Below are 18,316 nucleotides of genomic sequence, written 5' to 3' on the forward strand. Positions count from 1 at the left end.
AAGCAAAAATGCCCTCTTATAATCATTTCTGTGGACACTGCTAGCTTTTCCATGAAAAAATGGGATAAATATACAACCAGCTATTCTTGTAGGACTTCTTCCTCCCCAAATCATTTTTATGAATAAACTCAGCAGACCCCTCAAATTCTGAGGGTTTTGTTTTGTTTTAAAATTGTTTTCTCTTTTGGAGGGCGGTTGACTAAGAATGATCTCCCTTCAGCTGTTTTTCACCATCCTTACAGAAGGCATTTAAGGTATACAGTCAGGCTTCATCTTGTTTTTCCTACAGAAGATTTTTTTCCCTTAAAGCTTCTTTCTGCTAGTAGCAAACAGAAAGTAGTAGACTATTAGTCTAGACTTAGTAGTAGACTAAGTATTTTAAGTATACTCATCTTAATGTATTGCACAATGCCACACAGTTTTTATGTAATTAACGAAAGCAGCATTTACTGAAACAGCATTATCTGAATACATTACAGTTTCTTAATCATGGATGTACTTTCCCCTCAACTATTTTCTAGATGATCTTGCCTTTATCTGGAATGGTTTCCTTCCAAGTTACTGTAAGATACACTACATTTCATTATTTTGTTTCGAATTACAATGAAAACATATCTTTTGGTCAGCAATACAGCTACAGACATGCATAAATAAGGATACTATTACTCTTGTATCAATCAACACTTTTGCTGCAAGATAGAATTAAAAAGTACACTTTTTGTATTTAGACTGTCCTGAGGTGTTTTTTTATAAAAAAAAAGAAAGAAAAAACAAAGCATCATCTATAGCCTTTTGAACATTCCACACAAATAGACAAAGAAACTTTTTCTTATTTTTCAGTGCAGAACAGTGGAGAAAGTGGTTGGTCAAACACATTTGTTAACAAGAAAAATTGATTACTACTTACATTGTACTGCATACGATGCCAGGACAACAGCAGAATTAAGAGGGCATGACAACCTGGAAAGGGGAAAAATACTTTTTATTTAGACATAGACATAGCACAAACGCAAGTGTTAGCAATCTTCCTGCAAATAGTAAAGTTCATGAAGACCTAGGTTTATCTTCAAAATATCTCATTCTTACAAAGTTTGGTTGTCATCACATAGTAGGATAACAAAAGCTAGATGTGGTATAACAGCTCCTTAACTGAATGGAAATAACTAGTCCAAAAAGGGACATGCTCATATCCTTACTGGATACCTATTCCAGAAAGCAAAAAGGAAAGGGATTTTTCTGGGGCTCTGGACATGATTTTAATAGCTGCTGCTGGTTATACTTAAAACTAGACACAAACACTAAAGTCAGCCAAAATGCCATGGCCAAAGACAGTCCAGAAGTGACTCCACCGAAGAAAACCAACACCTACTACAAAATTCTAAATGCAATTTATATTTGGCAGCAAATATAAATCTGGACCACCTTTTTCACCTTTTTTAATACACAAACACACAGGAATCACAGGCAAAGGAGCCACCGAGTAGACATCATCTACTACAACTCATTCACAACAGATGCCTAAACACTTCTTAACAACTGAGGTAAGTGAGAATTTCCTAACAACTTGGTTTTCTTTTAAAGTATTATTTCAAGAGGTAATTTTTTATAGTAACAATAGATACCCTCAGAAAACACACTTTTTTTCTTAAGAGAATTAAGGAGAAAGTGAAGAGTCTTATATTACCTTCCTTCCAAAATATCAGTCTTCAGTTGCAGGAAGAATAAGTGCCTAGGAAATACATTTTAGGAAAAAATAAAAAGCCGATTTTAACATTTAAAAGGTATGGTTTAAATGGTTACATGTAGTAATTTCATTTTATTACAAGGACAGATTTCCTCACAAACTATACAAGGAGGTGAATAAAGCTTACTGGCATATACAAATATGTAATCATATTCCAATTCTCTTTCACAACAGTTTTAAAGACCTTTTACAGTCTGTACTGCAAATCCAGTACCATAGTATCAAAGTCAAATGATAAAAAAAAAAAAAAAAGAAAAAGAAAATCAGGTCCATGTGCTACAGAATGTACCTACAAAGTAACTCAGTTCCATAACTGATGCTGCAGAACAGAAACTATTACAGGATTGGGTTCCCTTTCTCCCAGGAACATTACTCTTGAGTTCTTGAGTGTATATTTTCTTACTATGAAAATTGATCATCCATCTTGGGACTATTCTTAACAACTCATTTCTCAAGCAGCAGATGCTGACAAAAGCTCTTGCAACAATTCTCCTGGAGCAGTTTAGTTTTGCTCACATTAGAGCATTTGACAACTTTACTTGAGAGTGATACTGGATGAAATGGGATGTTAAGAATCATGAAGAGCTAATCTTCGAATAATTTCGGTTTAAACTGCACAACTACTTAGAACTGCATAATTAGCAAAGGGAAAAACAAGTCAACATCTGAGTCTTTTACAATAAAATTTAACATGTTCTACAATTTATATCCTCAAATCACTGAAATTATTAACTATTAACATTTAAACAATCAAGAATGTTAAAAGAAATACCAGATTCATGGGGGCCTGAATTATTTCTAAATCACATACATTGAACAGAAATATTCTATGACAAGTTAACTGAAAATTGAAGATTGCATCATAATTCCAAATCGTAATTCTAATGTTACAAGCAATGGGCAACACAGAAAATGAGGACTTTTCTGCTCTTCCTGAAATGAATAGTACCCCTGCACACACACACCTTCAGAATTAAACCTACTACACACGTTCAAAATACTGATTTACTGTTGATGCAGCACTCTGTATAGAATGAGGACACACAGATACCTTAAATCATTGAACTTCCCTGTTTTTAAATCATGGCATCTGGATAACTAAAGGAGTTCAGGAAAGAAAAATGCAATAGACAGGTGCTTCAACTGCTGAAGGGTTCAAAGGAAATAATCAAAGGTTTAAATAAACAAACTAACATCTCTGTATTAGCTTATATTCCATTTGTGTTTTTAAAATGTGGACTGCGTATAGCAGAAATCATTCGTTCCAGACAAACAGCTAATTCCAAACACCTTTAAAACAAAATTATAGAAAGCTATGTTCAGAATAAAACATAGTTCCCTAAACCAGGGGGTGAGAGGGGCAGACACCACACATTTAGTTTATGGAGATAAAGATCAAATATAGAAGTTACCTGGTTTGCTCTTGTTGGAGTGTGTTGGGATCAGGTATAAAAAACCTTACGCGAAAACAAAGGTTGCAGGGAAAACCTCCTACAATGTTTTAGAAGAGTAAATCAATTTTCTCTTTAAATTGAAAGAATCAGATGTTTTTTCATGTGTATACTTATAGGAGAATTACATGAATGAACAACCACACAGAAATCTGCTTTCCTCTAGAATATAGAAAGAAAACAGGAGAAGTCTTTCCGATCCCCCACACCAACTATGAGAGAGAATATTCTTAAATATTGTGGTGGTATTATCATTTAAAGTACTTTGTATATGCTATTTTATACAAAGGCACTATAATTATCATCTCTGCTCCCTGTAGCAATTAGAAGGCGAAAAAGAAACAATCAGGAAAATGCTTAATCCTATCTTATACATAAAACAAAAATTAACAGAAGTTCACCATATTAACTTCATGTATTTTTATTTATATGCAATTCATACACAGTCTATACAGCATATGGCAGAAATAAGAGAGCCTTCAAGTGTGATTAAAAAGGTTTACAGCAGAAATTTTGACTGTGCAACTCAGCCATACCAAGCTATCTTCCCTAAGCTGCTACCTGGGCAGCAGTATCTTTAGCAGCTGGCTGGCCTGTCCTTAAAGCTCTTATTATTAGTATGTATTCTCTGTTACCTGGAGCTGTTTGAACAACAACAACAAAAAAAACACTCCTCTCTTGATCAAAATTCCTCTTCCTTACCTTCTACAGAAGAATAGAAGAATGGGTTTATTGGCACCACAAATTGGCTTCTGAACAGTGGGCAATATAGGCTCTGAAAGCAGTACCATGTTTAGACGCTACTACAGCATCAATGTTAGTGACCTACCAGGTCTTATTAGCACTCAGGTAACAGTAAGAAAATGCAGAAAGCTCTGACCAAAAAAAAAAAAAAAAAAAACTTAAAGTGATAAGACTTGCTGTGAAACAAAAGCTACCATTTGGACACTAACATCTAACAGCTGTATTTATTCTAATCACAAGAGCATAAAACTTGAACTACACAGTTACAACCAAGGTATTGAAAACAAGTCTTACCTTTTAACTGTTTTCTAATAGGTTTGTTTGGTTCAAGCCATCGCTGTGAAATGAAAAACTATTAGATAGATTACAAACATTTATACACAAGTACTATTTTTATATACACATATTTATTATTTACTATACTTACAGGAGAATCTACCGACGTTTCACTTTGCTGTAAACCAAAATATTCCTTCTCTGTCACACCCAACTGGTTATAGGCCATATCCAACAAGATCTGACCAGTGTCTTGCTTCTGAAAGCAAGAAAACTTTAGAAGTGAAACTCTGCAGCACATACAAGATTGTAAAATACGATTAATTGAAATTTGTCATAAAATTTAATTAATGAATTAAAAACCAGCACTATTTCAGAGTTCCTCAGCAATCTGGGAACCTTATTTTGATAAAAGATTTTTTTAAAAAAAGAAAGAGTATCCCTTTCCAAAAAATGTGCAAGTCTCATAATATGAATTGACATGAACTTAAGTCTAGGAGATGTGTGTAGCAATTTACTTTAAAGCAGCCTTCTCCCATGCTCAGTTTTTCTGCTACTCACTGGAGCTGTACCCTGCAGCTGTGGCTTACAGCCACATGAGGCTGCTGTGGCTCCTGCTGTCACTACCAAATCATCTATGAGCCTTTCCTCAGCAGCTCTCACAGGCAAAGCCTTTACATATCAGCATGGAGGGGAAGAAAACTATATTCTAGCCATCAGATACTGTATTCCAGCTTAAATTTCCACCTACACATCAGTTTCCATATATTCAGCTACCATCAAGCTATCCCATTTTTTGCCTTGATCTAGCACTCTGCTAGCTTATTTTGAAGTACTGAATACTACCTAACTTTCTACAGCTGGAGTAGAACTTCTGGCAGTTCATTTAGAATTTGAATGGTCAGTATTTCTAGACCACACTCCAGCTCAAAGATAACAGCCACACAATCACTAGATTCCTAGGAAAAGCTGTGCCTAGTTTTMTGGAACAGTCACATAAGAAAACAGTAAAGGCAACATTTAGCCATCACATATGAAACTACTCTTTCATTTCTGACAATCTCACATTTTCTTTAAATTTCTGTAAGAAATAGTGAGCTCTAACAATAAACGTAAGTAAACCCAAGTCTCTAAGTCTATGCTGCACTTTCTTTTGCCCAGATGCACATTCCTACCCTCCTCCTTCCTAAGGGGACTACCAGTGCTCAGGATACTCAGATTACCATGCTGATCAGTCCCAAAACTTTTCTGAAGTAGCACATTTAAACTCAGCTTAAAAATTGCGAAGTCTCAGCCACAACTGGTATAAATCCACATGAACAAGCATTCCTCGCTGCACACAGCCAGAATGATGCGCATCTCCAAAGCGGTTCCATCCAGTATAGTTAGTGAGGTAGCATCTTCCATAAAAGTTGTGAGATTTGCTATCAGAGACTATCAATGTATATGCACAAAAGGGCCCAATCCAAGTTGCAGATGCTACCTTGGCTCTCTGAAATAACAGGCATTTCCTGACTTATGAGCATTCTATTTATCATCACTATACTTACCATTTCACTAAGTTGTTTGGGTTTCCTTTTTTAACAAGAAGGATAGAGTCTTCTATCAAGTAACACTTGCACAACTCAGAAGCATGACTTTACAACTCTGATGCATAATTCTGACACTTAAGCTACATGAGGAATTCACAGCAACACTGTGACCAAAAGCAGTCATTACAGTGAATGAGACATACATTTTACTACAAGAAAGTAGGCGAGTTCAGGAGTCTTGGGTATCATTACAAATAGCGTAGAAGACTGTAGTGAGTAGATTCCCCTGATAATTACCTCTGTAAATTGGAACCTTTCTTCTTCCCTTCAGACTCTTCTCTTCTCAACAGCACTACTTCCCCAATCCCACCTCATTTCTAACTTTTCTGGTTCTTCATCTCAATCCCAACACCTTCACCTTATTTCCCCCTCTCCACTGCATATGAATTCCTAGCCTTCTTACTGCTTCCTCAGTAAAAATAATTAAGTTCCCCCATTCCAATTTCCTTGCTCAGCAGTTGCAGGCCTATCTCTTTGAAATGTTCCCTTATGTCTCCAAATCCTAAGTCTAGCTGCTCAGCAAGTACTGGCTTCTTCTACCTACATGCATACAATTTCATTCTCCTCCTCCTCTCTCTGTATTTCCTGTCACAAACAATTCCCAGTACTACTTTTCTGTGGTTCCATTTCTTGCTCTCTAGTATCAAAAGCAGAAAGTTTCCTCTTCCACAGTGCCTAGAGATAAACACCCACTCCAGAAACCTAAACCAAGTACAGTGGTTATTTTCAACTATTAAAATATTTTTCAACTGTTAAAATTCCTTAAGCTGAATGAGTCCATCCCCTCTCCCCCCTCCACTCCCAAAACAGTATTTACTCAGGCTGAGAAGCTTAAATGAAGACAGGGACCGCATTTCCTTGCCGAAAGCATTGTCAAACATTACCTCTCAGCACAAACTATGGCAGTTTCAGGTTAAACATACAGTTGCATCCCTTCCTCATCAACAGATACATTTAAAACATAATAAAATGCAACTTTTAAGAAACAGTTGAATTACTTTTCAGCCTATACGCCTATAATTAAAGTTACCATTACAGTTCACACTGCTTCATCTTCCATCTATTTGCACATAAACAAATTTTCAGACCTAGGTGTAAAGCAGGGCAATATAAGCATGTCATACCATTGCTTTTGTGTTTGGCATAAATTCCAATAGACAGTCAAAAGCCACAAAGTACTTTGAAATACTACAGGATATCACGTGTTTTATAACACAAAGTATTTTTACTCTGTCCTAGGGAGCAAGAGAGTTGAACAACAAGATGGACACAGTTCAGTTAAACTGGGCCCACAGAGTTCTGATCCACTGCATTTTCTTTTTATCAAAAATTTTGTTTAAAAATGATCATTCCAGATTTAACTTTGGAAAATCTTCCTCTAGTAATTCTTTCCTTCAACATCTGTTCTGAAGTCTCTGCAAAAGGGTCAGACAAGCAAGCCTGTAATAGGTTAGATCACTTTCTCACTGTCTCATAGGCATCATCAAGGTTCATGGTGTCTTCACTGTTTTCCAGTCATACAGTATATTAATCTGGCCAAATATAAAACTAAATATTTGTTGCCAGCCTGAAACTTCATACACCAATTCTTTCAACATACAGGGACATAGAGTAGCACCAACATCTAAATTAACAAACAACATGCAGCAGAAAAGGTCTTGGTGAAGATTCTAAAATTTCATATTATTGCATTTTAACATGAGCAGTTTGGAATTACGACTTAAATGTTCATTGTGATTGTGGATGTAAGACAGACATATCACTGCTCATTATTTTAAACATAATACCAATACTATACTTCCTAAATGGTCATTCCTGGTAAACAGTTCAAAGTAGAGCAAGAGTGGAAAATTTCTGCATTTTTATACCAAGTTTGTAAATAAGTTTGCATTATTGATCAGTAAACATTTATTATTTAAAAGCACCTAGACATGGTATCTGAGCACATTCTGCAAGTATCAGAATGACAAATAACATTTCCCAGATCCGGAAAGCTTAATACATACCCTTAGAATGGGACAGAGAAAGCTTCAAAGACAGAATCGAACTAACTGAATTATTAAACTTCAGATTCAAACTGTAATATGAATATCTTTAAACAACAACTTAGGAACAAAAAAAAAAAAAAAAACACTATCATTACTGTGCCAAAGTCAAAATCCACATGAAAAATGCCATTGTTTTGTTGAAACTGAATCACTACTTTCGGTTGGTCAAGTTGCTGACATTTTACAGCAGAAGTGCTTAACAGCAACATAAACTAGCAGACATTTTCAGATTTCTCAGGAATTAGAAAGCAAGTCCCCCAGGTTATTTCCTTAAACAAAAATCACCCTCCTCCTCCATCTGTCCGATTTTAGAGTGTTTTGTCTTCATTTAGATTGCTACAGATAAAACTACTAAGAAAAAAAGGCATCTGATAGAATGACAGACATATATAGTCGTCATCCTGAAAATTTAAGGCCACACAGATTGCTCACAAGGTTTGACTAAATTCAACTGTGGGCTCTAAAAAGGTTTAGTTGCTAGGGAATGAAGAGAAATGAACTTACATCATTCCTATCCATATTCTCTCTCTTCTCTAAAACGTTCAGCATTTGGTGACATCCTGAATTTTGTATCACCATTTTAAAGATGTCACTTATTACTAGTTCAAAATTACAAAATACATAAACCCTTACATTCAGTGTCAATATATGTTGTAGATTTAGACTACTCAGAATATCTTTACATTAAATTTACTTCAAATTCATTTGTCTTGAGCATATGTGCAATGCCAACAAGATGTTATAAATGATATCTTAGAAATCTCTATTTCCTTAAAGCTACTTTCCCTTGAGTTTTGCTTAATAAGGTTTCTGATGTTTATTTTTCTCTATAATCACTATGTCTTTGAAAGAAAGAAATCCTCCTGCAGTTAAGAATTCAATGTTCAGATATCACCTACATGACCAAACAACTCTCAGTATTTTTCATATATGGGAATATCTGAATATGGGAAGAGTTTGATTTCATTTATGCTGCAGCACAGAACATGACCAGGTTTTAAGTATTCTGCCTCTCTCCATTCACTTTCCCCTTCTTTGTGGTGGAAAAAGTGTAAAATTGCTTATGTAAAGCATACTTATGTAAAGCATACTTATACATTCAGGCATTTTAGCCTAACATCAGTTCGAAGTGCAGTCCAATTCATATCATACATGGAAACTTAGATCTTCATAAACCACAACCAGATACCATTAATCTGCAAACACAGAACCCTGAAAAATTCCCATTCTTTATTTTCCACTATTACAATGAAGCGCTTTTAAATTGAAAATGCTACACAGAGCCTTCAAATGTGATCTGTTCAGTTCCAGTTCTCAAAATTCAGACCGAAAAGTTTTGTATTCCTATGTACATAATAAAACATAACCGTAAAACACCTGCATGTAGAGACAATATTTTCTTATTTGTGTCTTTGTCTAGTTATTTCAGAAAAACATCTCCATTTCAATAATTTAACAATTCACTATTAAGCAAACAGAGGCAGTGAACAGACGCAGCAGTCTGCACAACAGTTTGCACAGGAGGAGCACAGTTAGGTACAACAGTATCTCTTCTTCCAGCACCAGTAGCGCCCACTCTTGCTAACATGGATGTAACTTGCCGTAAAGCATGTTTGCCAGTAGCTGTGGGAACTGCTACATCAGCTGTGTCAGAAGCGTCGGCTCAGATGGAGCCTCTTGCAGCAGACATTGCCCTACAGGTCTCAGGTTGCAGGGAGTGCTTGGAGCCTCTCCAGAAGGCCTGGACTGATGGTCCGCCCTCCTGCAAGAGGTGTGCTGTTGTTGAGGATTTGTGTCATCAAGTCAGGGAGTTGCGGGATGAAGTCAGTAGATTGTGAAACATGCGAGAAAGCGAGCAGGAGATAGGGCGTTCTCAGAGACTGTACTGCTCCCGGAGTCCCAATCCCCTGCAGCAGGGGAGTTGCTAGAGGACTCTGTGAAGAGTGAAATAGTACAGCACAGCACTGTCGAAGAAGGCTGGAAGCTAGTTGCTTCTCGAACAAAGAGAAGAAAGGCCCCTATTCCTCCTGTAGACTTGGAGTTACAGTTGAAGAACAGGTTTAGCACAAACCAGGATGAGGAGAACCCAGACCTGACCTCAAGGGAAGCAACTGGGCTGTCTGAGCCTGTGCCTTGCATGACCACTCGGAAGAGGCGATGAGTGGTTGTAGTGGGTGATTCCATGCTGAGGGGGACAGAGGTGCCTATTTGCCGACCTGACCTCTCCTCTAGAGAGGTTTGCTGCCTGCCGGGGGCGAGGATACGAGATGTGTCTAAAAGGCTACCAAGGCTTATCCGCTCATCAGACTACTACCCTCTGCTGTTCTTTCACATGGGTGCTAACGAGACAGAGAACAAACTAGAGACAATCAGGGAAGACTTCAAGGCCTTGGGCACAGTGGTCAAGGGTCTGGGAGCCTAGGTGATCTTCTCATCGGTCATGCCGATTAGTGGAGGCATGCGAGGAGGTAGAGGAAGATTTTCCAAACCAACAACTGGCTACGCCTTTGGTGTTGGCAACAGGGTTTTGGATTCTATGACTATGGAACATGGTTTGAAGATCAACTGGTGGGGAGAGATGGTATTCAACTCACCAAGCGGGGCACATYTGCCTTTGCAAACAGGCTAGTCAGCCTAGCAAAAAGGGCTTTAAACTAGGCGGGGGGGGGGGGGTCATACATACAGGGTAGACAACAAAACACAAGTTGGGTTGGGGGCCTCCAATGGGTGCATGCAGCTGGGGATGTGCATTTGGGACATGGCTATGGGCGACCCCCATACACCCTTCCTGGGAAACCTGCAGGTCTGACTACCTCTCTGAAATGCCTGTACACTGACACATGCAGCATGGGGAACAAACAGCAGGAGCTGGAGATTTGGGTGTGGTTGCAGAGCCATGATCTCATTGCAGTCAGAGAGACATGGTGGGAGAGCTCACGTGACTGGAATGCTGTGATGGATGGCTACGTGCTTTTTAGGAAAGACAGGCCAGGGAGGCGAGGTGGTGGAGTTGCTCTTTATGTTAGAGAACAACTGGAATGCATCAAGCTCTGCCTAGGGGTGGAGGAGGAGGAGGCAGTTGAGAGCTTATGGGTGAAGATCAAAAGGCAGGTTAGCATGGGGGACACTGTTGTGGGTGTCTACTACAGGCCACCTCACCAGGAGTTCCGAGAAAGTTGATGAGGCATCCTACAGACGACTGGAAGTAGCTCACGATCACAGGCCCTGGTTCTCATGGGGGACTGCATTCACCCTGACATCTGCTGGAGGGACAACATAGCTAGGCACAAGCAGTCCAGGAGGCTCCTGCAATGCATTGATGATAACTTCTTGTCACAAAGGGTGGAGGAGCCTACGAGGAAGGCTGTCCTGCTGGATCTTGTCCTTAGCAACAGAGAGGGAGTGGTTAGAGATGTGAAGRTTGGGGGCAGCCTTGGCTGCAGTGACCACGAGATGGTGGAGTTCAGGATCCTGCAGGAAAGAAGCAAGGCAACAAGCAGGACTGCAACCCTGGACTTCAGAAGGGCGGAGTTTGGGCTCTTCAGAGACCTCTCACGGGTTAAGGCCCTAGAAGGAAAGGGGTTCCAGGAGAGCTGGCTAGTATTCAAGGAACACTTCCTCCAAGAAGCGGTGCGTCCCTATGAGTGAGAAGTGCAGCAAAAGGGGCAGGAGACCTGCATGGGTGAGCAAGGAGCTCTTGGCCAAATTCAGACAGAAGAAGAAAGTCCACAGAATGTGGAAGAGGGGACAGGCTGCCTGGGAGAATTATAGGAATGCAGTCAGAGTATGTAGAGGTGCGACGAGGAAGGCTAAGGCCCATTTGGAATTGAGTCTGGCAAGGGATGTTAAGGACCACAGGAAGGGCTTGTTCAAATCCATCAGCAGCAAGAGGAAGACTAAGGAAAATGTGGCCCCCCTACTGAATGGGGCAGGGGCTCTGGTGACAGGGAATACGGAGAAGGCAGAATTACTGAATGCCTTCTTTGCTTCAGTCTTCGCTGCTAAGGGCAGCCCTCATAAATCCTGCAGCCTGGAGATAAGGCTAGACATCCACAAATCCATGGGCCCAGATGGGATGCACCCACGGGTACTGAGGGAGCTGGCGGATGTTGTTGTCAGGCCRCTCTCCATCACCTTTGAGAAGTCATGGGGAACTGGAGAGGTGCCTGAGGACTGGAAGAAAGCCAATGTCACGCCAGCCTTCAAAAAGGGCAAGGAGGAGGACCCAGGCCACTATAGGCCCGTCAGCCTCACCTCCATCCCTGAAAGGTGATAGAACAGCTCCTTCCGGATGTCATCAACCAACCTCCTCTACATTTAAGTATAAAAGATGGATCAGCAGACCAAACCCTTTTAAGTCATGGTGTCTTCCTTATTTGCAGCACCTTTGCATTTGATAAAGTATGTGTTGGCTTCGCCACAGCAATTTGCAAGGCCTGCTCCTTTTTAGCATTCTCAGGCCTTTGATGAGAGAAAAGAAGGCGTACATCCCAATTTCAAGTTCCCCTTTAAATATGAATTGCTTACTCATAGCTCATAGTGATCATCGGATCAGATCTGTCTGGTTCCCACATCCCCCAGGCGACCCTTCTCCAGCCACAATCTGCATGGTACGACTTTGTCACCTCAGTCAGTTGACAATAGAGAAAATTTAAATACCACTTAAACTTACTTTGTAACCAATAATTCTCAGTTTGTAATGACAAAGCTACATCTTCAGTATCTTATGGGAAATCCATGCCTCAGGGTCCCACATACCTTCTTCAGCTTTCAAGAGGTTTTATGTTTAAAAAAAAAAGGGAAAGGAAAAAAAAGAGGGGGGGGGTTCAGAACTTACATTGACTTTGAAGCTTTGTACTGAGCCATCCAAAAAGTGAACATTACAGATTATCTCTGATCGAGTTTTCTCTTTTGGTAATTCTGACACTCGTATGTTATTTATCCTCCCACCTAAGGCTCGTAAGCGGGAGTTCATAACTATTGCTGAATAACCTGTAAAACAAAAAAATCATGTTTAATAGAAGTTGTTACAATTCACAATTTGAGATTCATCACATACTTTTCAGAGAAACCCACACCAACATGAAGGCCTMATTACAGCCAAATATGTAGGGTAATAAAAAACACTTTTATAAAAGAATAAACTGTAAAATTAACAAGTTGCAAACCAGAGAATACATGCCTATAGAAGGGCTTTCATGACCTAAATGATCAAAATGTTTCCACAGATCAATAGAAAGTATCCAAGAGTTAAAAGTAACACATATTTAGAAACTGTTATTATAAAATCAGAAAAGTGTTTAGTTTTAGATTAAAGCTGCAGGTTTTGGGAGGTTTTTTGTTTTGTTTTGTTTTTTTCCTTTTTACACTAGCTCTTAACAGTTGTATTTGTTTTATAACTTTAGGTCACATGCCTTATGCCAAAACTGGAATAGTAACAAGGAAATTCACCATAAGAAATTTAAATCTTTTGGATATGACCTTTTTGCATTGAGTTTACAAATGAAAACTCAGAAATCCTTGATTTTTTAATAAATTTAAGACAATTTCATGTAATATCAAATTGATAATACAGGAGTTCATAGTTTGTGTATACAGCCCACAAACAGACTCAACAGAGGCTGTCCACGACAGAACCAGCTGATCATGGAAACTCTGCCAAGACCAGGATAAATGGCTGAGCATTTGGACACCATATACATGAGCAGAATTCAAATGGCCTAATCAAGTCCCCAAAAGCTGCCTGCCACTGCAAGTCCAAAGAACAGAAGACCCTCCTCCTCTCCAATTCACAGCTACATTCTCTTCAACATTACTCWGCACAAGACCTAAAAACTCCTGAAGGAGCCATTTCATAGGTGTCACACTGTGGGCACCAGCATAAGTTATTTTGTGCATCCTAGCTTAATGCATCGCTCATTATGTCTCTAACCAAACAACTTTGTGAAACCCTATTCTACGAGAAAAGGGAAAGTGAATAGAAGATCATATGGGTTATTAGCACATTATCAACTGTTTTTTCTTCCATAGACATGCATAAATAAAATATTAAAAGCCATATTTTAAATAAAAATATGTTGAGATTGCTGTAATGGCTTAGCTTATCAATCGCAACATATTACAAAATGGTACTTGGAAAAACATATAAAGCAATCTGCAATTGCAACTGCTTTTGGATAGTCAAAGGGTCATTGAAATTACAGGCAAGACCAGATGCATGCTCTGAACACTAGTAATCAGCCTCCAGCCCTGAGCAACCACAACCAGCCCCAGTTTCCCCTTTGTAGCCTTGGGTAGAAGGCTCATTTGCAAAGAGGACAAACTAAATGGACCAATTTGAACTTTATCAATCACTGATTACCTTAGCAATTATTATCCTTCTCCTAAAATAAGGATCTCAAAGACAGAAAGTTAATAGCTGTTTTAATTTAAATCATAAAATAAAATAAAATAAGCCCAGTTACTTTCACACAAAAATATAACATAGACACAGAATCCTATCTCACAATCAAATCATGGAATAAGCTTACAGTAGCAACAAATGCAACTACAGAAAGAAGTTAATGTTTTCCAAGTACATTAAACACATTTTTAACCAGACTGGCTACGCATGCCTTTCGCAACCATTAAGCATCAGTCAGGTAGAACAAAAATGTATTTTCCTTCATCTTTTGCATTGAAGATTGACTTTTAAAAGCCCTTCTCCATGCCAGCATTTTGTATCTTTACAACTCACTYAGGAATTGTCAGTAAACAAACTGTTACAACCATTAGCATGTGTGCTACCAAGGAATTAAAACAACAGCTTTCCCTCTTACATACTAAAGTATTTGCTATATATAAAAATCACACATACATAACCACAAATTTTTAAGTCRCTCATTGCCACCACTTTATTAGGTAAATGGGGACATTCCTATTCCTGTAACACTGCGTACTCATGCTTTTTCGGGAACTCTAAGGATTCTTTGAGGAATTTTATATTCATACGATTGAAAGTTTCTAGTTCCATGTTGGTCCCTTGAGAACTGTAAATATTAGAGAATCCACAGGAATTACATTTATCAAAGGATCTACTGCTCACTCACTTTCATTACCTGAACTACAACACCTGACGATGAGGGGAAAAACAGTAATACTGAGGACATTATTACTTCCCATATGTTCTTGCAGTAATGTAGTAATATTCCATGGCTACTTATTGTTTTATTTAAAAGATAAAAAATTAAGTGAGAATACGAAGTAGTATATCAAAGGTGTCTTTGCATCAGTACATAGTTCTAATGCAACCAACACAAGTGCTCTTTAGCATGCATCAGCTTTCCTTAYTTGTTGGTTAAAATGATCTCCCAGTTTATGAGAAAAAAGTCCTGAAGAACCTCATTTTTTTGTAGTAATCTGTATTTTGATCTTCTTCTCAGGTAGTTAAGTACCATTCAAACCTTAAAGTCATATCTCTCATCGATGCATCTTAATAAGCGTAAAATTATCTGCAGTCAGTTTTACTGAATAGAAGACAGAAGTTTAACTCAACTCTTAGGGAAAAATAGTTTCCTTTTCCACCTTCCATAGAGACAAATGCTTCCTCTTTACTACAGTCCCCAAAAGATACTAGAAGTCTCACTATCAATATATTCAACTCTAATGTTTTAGAGCAGAGTCCTGTTAAATTATTACAATACAATATTGGCAAGTTTCCATGCAAACTACAGGGCACTGCTAAAGTAACAACCAAAAGGTAAGCTTTTGCTCCTTATTTATGGTTATTAACCTCTATCAGGAAAAGTTGGCAGAGAACAGCCACATACTGATCCTAAGTTCTATAGACAATAATTTGGAAACTAGAAGTAGACCTTGTATGTCTTGAAAAAACAATCTAACAATAAATACTGAGCAGATAAAATATCAAATCACAGAAGCCTTAGATGATGAAGCATTACAGCCCATGTTGTAAAAATACTTCCAAACTGAAGAATGGAAGATATGTTGCTGTAACATTTTCTTATTTAAAACTGAAAAAGAGGTTTATATCTACATTGAACGTTTATGTACGTATACATGAATGCACACCATACCCAAAGCAGTAGCTGCAAGTTTTCCCACTGTCACTCTAAGACAGACAGCACTATCATTGTAACAGAAGCCTTTCATCCTAGAACTAAATTTAAAATTAACATAAAAATCAGCTTGCTTATTTTTGCTTCTGGCTACCATCAGTGATCTATTCCAACACAGCAAAATCATTTAGCTGTCATAAATAATGAATAGCTGTAGCAAAGTATTCTGAGATGAAACACTGTTCTCAAAAAATGCAGGAGCAAGGTTTCAGCAGTTCCAGTTAGCTCCTGCCTTAAGTTTTCCAGTAAAACAGTGACATTCTTCACAGAAAAATGAGTATATTAAGAAATAAAGCTTTAGGCATATGGTTCTGAAGGTATACCTTCAAGAATAGGTACAAGAATACCTACATTAACATACTTCCTTGAACATATTATTAGTCAAATATTTACAAAAGGTAGTGCAAAAGAGATTAAAGGAGAAAAAAACCATTTCCTAGTCTCTCTCTAGCTGACATTATGCTGGAGCTCATCTAGAAATAAGCCCTTAGGCTAGACCGCACATACGATRACATCTTTATTTGCTTATTTAGAACATGCTTGAAAACATTTAGTTTCAATGTAGGGAGTTACAAGGGAAAAAAAAAGCCTCGGTTTAAAAACAAAAACCAACCCACAAGTAAATTTTGAGTACTCTTTCCCACGATAACCTCCACAAAATTACAGCTTAAATTTTTAATTTACTTTTAAAGGCCAATAAATAAGCAAGTAGACAAACTGGATTCTTCCTACATCTAGAAATCAGAAACTTACTGCTCAGTAGTCATTGTCCCTAGGAAAAACGTCAAATATATTCAGTTGCATAAATTTAAAAAAAATCCCCACAGCACTATAACAGGTTAGCCACTTAATTAGCATGTAACGTTGAGATTTATAATACACTTTGCATGTCTTTCTCTGCACTTCATCTCAACTTTGCATTCTACATACCTCAGGATACTGAGATAGGCATAGCAATCCAGTTATTTTGAACTCTGGATTCAGCAAAATCAGAGGAATGGCAAAGACTGACTGGAGTAGGGAGCACAGAGAAGAAAATAAGCTCAAATCCTAATYCTGGCATTGAACTTGATTGGCATGTCTTTAAGATCACACTAAAACAAAACCACAACAAAGGGGAAGCAAGCATCGCAAAYAGCTGCGCATGCCGGGTGCAACACACTAAGCCATTTGGTCTTACTGCAGGCTCTGCTGCCAGGTACTACCACGTCTTGACTGGGGACCACAATTCAGTCCCACTGCCTAGATGGATAGCAGAGAATGACTTGATGACAGACTCAGGGCCTTCAAAATACTGTATACGTATACCAAAAGAGGCTCTACTCTGTTCAGACTGTTAATTATACATTAATATCAAGTAAGCTATAGAAAGAACTGCATTTACAGTGATGAAGAACAGCACCAAAAAAAATAAATTATTCTTAGAAGAGTGTACAAGGCAAGTATTTCTTCTGCATATATGCAGAGACAGAGTTTGACACACAAATACCCTACCTAAATTCTTTGAAGTTCTTCTTCCTCTTCCTCCTCCCCTTTTTTCAAAAGTTTTCACTACCTGCAATACACAGACTTTTGCTTGGAAAGTCTTAAAGTATGTGAATTAGCATCAGGTACAGAGTCTTTGCTATTAAAACCAAAGAGGACTCAAAGACTGGCTAGCAATAAAGTATGACAGGTTGCTATTACAAGGACTCAAAGACTGGCTAGCAATAAAGCATGACAGGTTGCTATTACAGAGTGGTAAAGATTATTTAGTCAAAAGGCATAACTCAAGCAAACATGTTTTAACACAGTATGTCACAAAGTACTATCCGGAAACAATGCAAACTACAGCAGAGGACAGAGCAAGCGCCTAGAAGAGGGAAGGAGGGTCTGTAGGAAGCAACAGGTAACTTCTATTGACATGAAGCTTAAAGAGCTCAATACATTACCTAGTCAAAGAGAAGACTGCAAGGTGGTTTAAGAACTTCCAATAAGTTTTTTAACGTGTGTGTGTGGGGGGGGGGAGGGGAGAATTATCACAGCCTCTCAGCAACAATGGATATCTGAAAACTTAATCTTGAAATCAGATAACCTAACAGTAATTAAATATTGGAAGAGCTTATGGTGGAAAAAAAATACTGACCATCACTCCAACTTCTGAGGAAAATRCTTTTGTTCCATTTTACAAAGAATCAAACTGGACTGTATAACAACTGTTCAAGCTTGATGTCYGTGAGTCTGGTCATACCAACTTCTCTGATGCTATTTTATGTACATAGAATTAAATTCAGCAATTAAGTTATTGCAGGATCCAACATTTCCCCCTACACAGTGTGAAGGGCTACTGTTAGACCTCAGATAC

At 38.3% G+C, this 18,316-nt stretch overlaps 1 protein-coding gene across 1 annotated transcript in view; it reads right to left on the minus strand.

The window, feature by feature from the left end:
* Positions 1 to 18,316, minus strand: part of PTPN3 (protein tyrosine phosphatase non-receptor type 3) — a 164,246-nt gene that overhangs the window by 81,969 nt on the left and 63,961 nt on the right. Inside the window, exons 2-7 of the mRNA XM_085311899.1 lie at positions 12,693 to 12,847; positions 4,367 to 4,474; positions 4,234 to 4,276; positions 3,157 to 3,235; positions 1,685 to 1,729; positions 908 to 960 (exon numbers count right to left, since the gene is read on the minus strand). Coding sequence (XP_085168025.1) covers positions 908 to 960; positions 1,685 to 1,729; positions 3,157 to 3,235; positions 4,234 to 4,276; positions 4,367 to 4,474; positions 12,693 to 12,847 — 483 coding nt within the window. The remainder of the gene's footprint in view (positions 1 to 907; positions 961 to 1,684; positions 1,730 to 3,156; positions 3,236 to 4,233; positions 4,277 to 4,366; positions 4,475 to 12,692; positions 12,848 to 18,316) is intronic.

The sequence above is a fragment of the Rhea americana genome, unplaced genomic scaffold (genome assembly GCF_003343005.1).
Source record: "Rhea americana isolate MKP2758 unplaced genomic scaffold, rheAme1 scaffold_350, whole genome shotgun sequence".
Lineage (NCBI taxonomy): Eukaryota > Metazoa > Chordata > Aves > Rheiformes > Rheidae > Rhea > Rhea americana.